Genomic DNA, 7,307 nt, shown 5'->3' on the forward strand with positions numbered 1-7,307 from the left:
CTGGGGATTCGAACCCGCCACCTTAGGTGTACGTGGCTGGCGCCTTAGCCGGTTGAGCCATAGGCGCCGAGCCTGATGGTTTGTTTTGTTTCTGGTTTTTGGAGACAGAGTCTGACTCTCTTGCCCCAGGCTGGAATGCCCTGGCATCAGCCTATAGCACACAGCAACCTCAAACTCCTTAGCTCAAGTGATCCTCCTGCCTCATACTCTCAAGTAGCTGGAACTACAGGCATGTGCCACAATGTACAGCTAATTTTTTCTATTTTTAGTAGAGACAGGGATATTGCTCTTGGTCAGGCTGGTCTCAAACTCTTGAGCTGAAGCAGCCCTTCACCCTTGACCTCCCAAGAGTGCTAGGTTTACAGGTGTGACCAACCGTGACCAGCGCTTGATAGGTTTTTTTTTCCTTGTTGCTCCGCTGTCTGTTAGTATCATTGTTTCCAATGAGAAATTTTCTCTTCCCTTCTGTGTAAAGTGATTTTTTCCTATCTGCTTGGCATTGTTTTCTTTACGTTTTTTTTAACTTGTATTTTTTGAGCTTTTTGGATCCATGGGCTTACGGTTTTAATCAGAGTTTTGAACATTTCTGCCTTATTTCTTCAAATATTTTTTCTGCCTTCTGCACCTTCAGACACCAGTTATACAGATATTAAGCCTTTTAAAGTTTCCTCACTCTTACATGTTTTTTTTTCTATCATTATTTTAGCCTTCTATGTTTTATTTTGAATATTTATTGCTGGGTCTTCAGATTCATTTATCTTTCTTCTGCAGTGTTTAATTTGCTGTTAATTCCACGTAGTGTATTTTACATCTAAGATAGTTTATATTTCTAGGAGTTCTATCAGGTTTATTTAAAATATCTTAACAAGTCTCTGTTTCTTTTCTCCTCTTTTTTTTTTTTTGAGTCAGGGTCTCATTCTGTCACTAGGGCTAGAGAGCACTGGTGTCATCCTAGCTCCCAGTAACCTCAAACTCCTGGGCTGAAGTGATCCTCCTTCCTCAGCCTGTGAAGTAGCTGGGACTACAGGCATGTGCCACCAGGCCTGGCTGATTTTCCTACATTTTGAGTATATGGCATATAGTTAAAATTACTGCTTTAATGTCTTTGGTTACTAATTTTATCATCTGTATCAATTCTAGATAAGTTTTGGTTGACCTGCTTTTTGTTGTCACTCTGGGTCATGTTTTCCTGCTTCTTTGTAGGCTAATTGTAAAATTTGATTATATACCAAATATTGTGAATTTTACCTTGTTGGGTGATATTTTCTTATAAATATGCCTTAGCTTTGTTTTGGCATGCAGTTAAGTTTGTTGGAAAGAATTCAATCATTTCATGTCTTTGTAAGTTTTGTTAGGCATTTAATCTAGGGTTCATATAATCTATTGAGGCAAAACCCTTTTGAGTGTTCTATCCAATGTCATATGAATTGTAAGGTTTTCTGTTCTTACTGATGGGAATAGGTACCGTTCTAGGCCCTTTAAGTTGTGGCTGTTGTTTTCCCTACTTCTTTCCAGTGATTGTTTGTCCCTCTTAACAATGAATAGATATATAGATGTCACACTGATGGTTGGACTTGTTTTTGATTCGAAACAGAAATAGCTCAGCTTTTCACCATTTAGTGTGATGTTCCCTGTTGGCTTTAAAGTTTTTTTTTTATTATTTTTTTTTTTTGAATAAGGAATTTCCCTCTGTTTTCTGTGAGTTTTTAAAATCATAGGTGCTTATCAGTTTTTATCCAGTTTTTTCTATCTGTTGAATGTTCATTTTCTTTTCTCCATTATATTGTTATTGTGGCTTTTTACATTAATGTTTGTGTTTTAAACTGACTTTGGAGTCCCAGAATAAACATAACCTCATTTTGTAGTAATATTCTTTTATTGCTCATTTTGGTTTGCTTAATTTTATTTACATTCTTTGTGTCTGTATTCATAAATGAGGCTGGTCTGTAATGGAAAAAAAAAAGCCCAATTAAAACAAAAACCCTGTAATGTCCCTGTGGAGTTTTGGCATCAAGGTTATGCTGGCCTCATCATATGAATTGATGAGTGTTTCTTCTCTTTCCCTTCTCTGCTGTGTGCTTAAGATTGACTTACTTCTTAATTTTTTATAGAAATTGCCAGTAAAACCATCTGATCCTAAAGTTTTCTTCATTTCTAATGAAAGCTTTAAATTTTGGATTTATTTCCTTCATTATAGGATTGTTTAGATTTTCTATTTATTCTTCTTAGTTTTGGTAAGTTTTTTTCCCCTAGAGACTTATCTATATTTATTGGCATGATATTATTCATAAGATCTTCTTTTAAAATTTAGGTATGACATGTATAGTATAGTGTATGGTGTTAAATTCAACAGTTTTCTTTAATGCATATGTTTATCTCTGTATGTTTTTGTAATCAACGAGAGCAAGATATAGATATCTCTGTCACTTGTAGAGGTTCCTCCTTAGTCTCTTCTAGGCCAAGTTCTATAGATAACCATTATTTTGCTCTTTGTTGCCCCAGATTTAGTTTTTCTTTTTAAACATCATGTAACTAGAATGATAGATACTTTTTTGTGTCTGGTTTATTTTGCTCAGCGTATGTCTGTAAGGTTCATTTTTGTTATTGCTTGTGGTAGTAGTTCTCATCCTATTGCATGAATATAAGAAAGTTTATATATTCTTTTATTTTTGGTCTTTGTTAGGAATAATGCTGCTGTGAATGTTGCTTTTACATACCTCTTGGAAGAAATAAAGTCTCATCTTTCATGGGTAAATACCTAGAAAGGAATTAAGGAGTCATAGGTTATGAATGCTTAGCTTTTGGTATAGCACCTATACCAATTTTCTCTCCCAGAATCAGTGTATTAGTATTTAAGTGTTCTACCCTTTGCCAACATTTGGGTATTAGTATTTTGGTATAGCACCTATACCAGTTTTCTCTCCCAGAAACAGTATATTAGTATTTCAGTGTTCTACCCTTTGCCAGCATTTGGGTATTTTGAGTCTTTTAAAATTTAGCCCTCGGTGAGAGTATATTGGCATGACATTTTGATTTTAATTTGCATTGCCTGATAATGTGGTAATGGTGAGATGTTTTTTCATTTGCTTTCCTGATCACATAGATGCCCATATTTTTGCCTGTTTAAGTCTTTTTTCCAGTTTAAATGGAAATGGGATGTCAGTCTTCTTTTTGATTTATAGTAGTTTTTAAAATATATTTTATGCTTTCTTATTGTATGTATGTATTGCAGCTATCTTCTAATCTGTGGCTGACTTTTTATTCCCTTAATATTATCTTTTGATGAACAGAAGTTCTTCATTTTAATGAAGTACAGTTTATCAATATTCTATGTGTTTAGTGTTCTTTGTGTTGACGAAATCTTTGCCTAATCTGAAGTTATAAAGACATTGTGTCTTTTCATTCTTCCAGCTTTATTGTTTTATATTTCATATCTGGGTCTAGCATATATGTTTACATTTGATATGAAGTAATGATAGAAGTTCATTTTTTAATGTGGATATTGGAACTATTTATTGAAGTGATATGTGGCTCTGTTCGTTCTAACGGTCTGTTTGCCTATTTCTGTGCTAGTGATATACCCTCTTTATTGCTGTAACTTTCCAGGCAAGTCTTGGTATTTGGTAATGTAGATCTTCCAGCTAAATTATTGTTCTTTAAGATTGTCTTAGCTAATCTGCACCTTTTCCATTTCCATATACATTTTAGACTCAGCCCATCAATTTAAATTTAAAAGAAAAGTAGTTTTCATCAAATTTATGCCAAATCTTTAAATGTGGAGAAAACTGGCTCGGCACCTATGGCTCAAGTGGCTAAGGTGCCAGCCACACATCTAAGGTGGTAGGTTCAAATCTGGCCTGGACCCGCCAAACAACAATGACAGCTGCAACCAAAAAATAGCCGGGCATTGTGGTGGGTGCCTGTGGTCCCAGCTACTTGGGAGGCTGAGGCAAGAGACTCGCTTGAGCCCAGGAGTTGGAGGTTGCTGTCAGTTGTGATACCACGGCACTCTACCCAGGGTGACAGCTTGAGGTGCTGTCTCAAAAAAAAAATTGGAGAAAACTGTTACTGTATAATATTGAGCCTTCCAACTATGAGCTTAGTGTATATACTTTAATTTGTGTAATCTTTGATTTCTCTTAGTAATGTATTATAATTTTCATTGTAGCAGCCCTGTACATCTTTTAGTTTTATTTCTTGGTATTTGATGTCTTTTGGTGCTGTATTAAATACTATGATTTAGATTTCATTTTTTTTACTTGTTTGTTTGTTTATTTATTTTGAGACAGTTTCACTATGTTCCATTGCTAGAGTGTGGTGGCATCATAGCTCACAGCAACCTCAAACTCTTTGGCTTAAGTGATTCTCTTGCTTCAGCCTCTCAAGTCGCTGGGACTGTAGGCTCCGACCATAATGCCTGGCTATTTTTTTGTTGTAGTTGTCATTGTTGTTTGACAGGCCTGGGTTGGGTTTGAACCTGCTAGGCCCGGTGTATGTGGCTGGCACCCTAACCACTAAGCTACAGGCGCCAAGCGTATTACTTTGTTTTTTTTTTTTTTTTTTTTTTATTTTATAATCACAAAGAGACCACTTATTTTTTTATTCATAACTCTCTACATACATACAGTATTGCACAAATTATAAGTGGATCAACAATTATATTAATGATACAAAGTCATGAGCATTTACATAAAACTACCACTCTAGGTTTTGGTGCATTGTGTGCCAGGTATTTTAGTAAATAAAAACAAACAAAAGAACTCAGCTACTCAAATTCGTGAGAATCAGCTTTCAGGAGAAATATACATGTCATCTCACAGAATATTTAATATGTCAAACTCAGGAAAATCAATAATTAAGTGTCAAAAGGAGCACTTTCAAAAGAAATGTTGATGACAAAAATGTTAGGTTAAAATATTGTTTAAAAAGTTCACCAATTGGACTGAGGAACCAGAAAGTGTGCGCATATTGGGAATTTTAAGAAAACACCCCTAGGTTTTTCTTCACAATTATGACTACATTCCCAGTAATTCTGGGTTGCCTCAATGTCTTCCCTGGTAGTATAAACCAGTTTCAAAGTTTAAAGAAACAAGATGGTAATTCACATAAAAGAGTTTTAAAATAAGATTCTTCTCAAAATAAAACTAATATGATCTTCATCAAATTAAAAAGAAATTCTATCCGTATGTTGACCAGAAAAAAAAAGCCAGATCACCGTTTACCTTAACAGACTGTCTCAGAGGGGACGGCACTAGGACGGGGAAAGTGGTGGAGTTCCCACTCACCCCTGAGGGTAGACAAAAGCCCACTGGTGTCCTCATGTACAGAACTGAGTGGGATGGGCTAAATGGCTTTTGAGAGACTTTTCAACTAAAAGAATCAAAGTCAGCCTGAGATCTCATTTGGTGTGGACATTTAGGGTGGCAAATAAAATGGATTTAGAAACAAATGGATCAAGTATTTGCTACCATCACTATAGTTCAAGAAAATACTTTGTACTGTTAAAGGGCATGCAAATTTACATCCAACAATGAAATTTTTGATAAAAATGTAAACAGGTTATGCAAAATAGGGTGAAAAAATAATGTACCACCACGCTACTACCAGCAGACAGGACTTCCTATTTCTGAATTTTAGGAGACACCAATTTAATTGGGAAAAATGCGGGGAGATGCACATTCAAGCCATTCAGTCCATTTCATGAACAGACTGATGGGTGCCCAGGAAGGCCAAATCCAATAAAAGTGACTCTAAAAAAAAGGGTACAAGAAAGAGTTAAGTGCAGGGTAGGACTTCTTTCTTTACCACAAAAGAAAAATAATCCAAAGAGAGAAATGGCATTTCATCTTTTATCCCCTACGGAGAATCCAAATATCACTTCTTCCTGAATCTAACACACTAGCTTCATTTTCAAAATGCATCACTTTATTTTCCTTACAAGGCAGCCACACATTGAGCAGGTGACAGTCACATGATTTCTTCAGTAAGCCCCAAGGCATCCATGAGTGTTGCTGGAGCTAATAGCCAAAGGAGTCCTCAGGTTTCAGATATTAAAGCTTTCCCCACAGCCACAAGTTCCTTTGATGTTTGGGTTATTAAAGACAAACTCACTGGATAACTTGTCTTCCACATAGTCCATTTCTGTTCCCAGAAGTGTTAGCTGTGCTTTCTTTTCAATGAATACTCTCACTCCGTCTTGAACAACTTCTTCATCAGAATCTCCTTTTGTTTTTGTATATTCTAGGGTGTAAGAAAGACCATTACACCCTCTAGTTCGAACACCGACTTTCACGCCTACATGTTCAGGCTTATCTTTAAGAAGTTGTTTTATCTTGTTCACTGCAGAAGGTGTCAGTGTGAGAGCGGCCCGGGTGGGCTGCAGCTTCCGCTTGCTCACAGCCCGGACAGTGGCCCGGACTAAGGAAGCCGACATCTTCGCCACTCCGGCGCCCAGGTGCCTCGGGCCGGAGCTCGGCAACCTCAACCTCTCTCCATGGACACGGCTGGCGCATTCAAGCGTATTACTTTGAATGTAGAAATAAAATTAATTTGAGCTGAATGTGGTTGCTACGTTTATAATCCCAGGAACTTGGGAGGCTGACATTGGAGGATCACTTGAAGCTAAGAGTTCCCAAGACCAGCCTCGGCAACATGGTTTGACCCTGTCTCTAAAAAAATTTAACAGGGCATGGTAACATGTGCCTTATAGCCCCAGCTACTTGGGAATCTGAGGTGAGAGGATTGCTTGAGTCCAGGAGTGGACTGGGATTGCTCCACTATTGTTCCAGCCTTTTTGACAGAGGAAGACCCTATCACTAAAAACAATATAGGTAATTGTTATATGTTGACCTTATGTGAGTTTTAAAGCTTTTGTGAGCTTGCTGAATTCATAGAGTCTTTTACATGGTACCCAGTCATGTCATGTATAAATAACGACAGGTTTACTTCTTCATTTCTAATCGTTATAATTCTTACTTGACTTTTCTTGCTTACTTTCACTTGTAGGATCTCTGATACAATGTTGAGTAGATGTGATGATTGTTGACATTCTTCTCTTTTTCTAGACATCAAAGGCAAAACATACAATATTTTGCCACTAGGATTGGCCCCTGTGGCTCAAGTGGCTAAGGCGCCAGCCACATGCACCTAAGGTGGTGGGTTCAAGTCCAGCTCGGGCCCTCCAGACAACAATGATGGCTGCAACCAAAAAATGGCCAGGCATTATGGCGGGCGCCTGTGGTCCCAGCTACTTGGGAGGCTGAGGCAGGAGTCTCGCTTGAGCCCAGGAGTTGGAGGTTGCTGTGAGC

At 37.4% G+C, this 7,307-nt stretch overlaps 2 protein-coding genes across 2 annotated transcripts in view; one reads left to right on the forward strand and one right to left on the reverse strand.

Moving 5' to 3' along the window:
• ZFAND3 (zinc finger AN1-type containing 3) overlaps positions 1-7,307 on the forward strand; it is a 376,393-nt gene that overhangs the window by 81,809 nt on the left and 287,277 nt on the right. The window lies entirely within an intron of this gene.
• Positions 4,550-6,546, reverse strand: LOC105886938 (iron-sulfur cluster assembly 1 homolog, mitochondrial). Its single transcript, XM_012804841.2, is given in 2 exon segments — positions 4,550-6,454; positions 6,456-6,546. Coding segments are annotated over 2 exon segments (468 nt in total). The 5' UTR covers positions 6,513-6,546; the 3' UTR covers positions 4,550-6,043.

Source organism: Otolemur garnettii, unplaced genomic scaffold, assembly GCF_000181295.1.
Source record: "Otolemur garnettii isolate 467f Iridium unplaced genomic scaffold, OtoGar3 scaffold00031, whole genome shotgun sequence".
NCBI classification, from domain to species: Eukaryota; Metazoa; Chordata; class Mammalia; order Primates; family Galagidae; genus Otolemur; species Otolemur garnettii.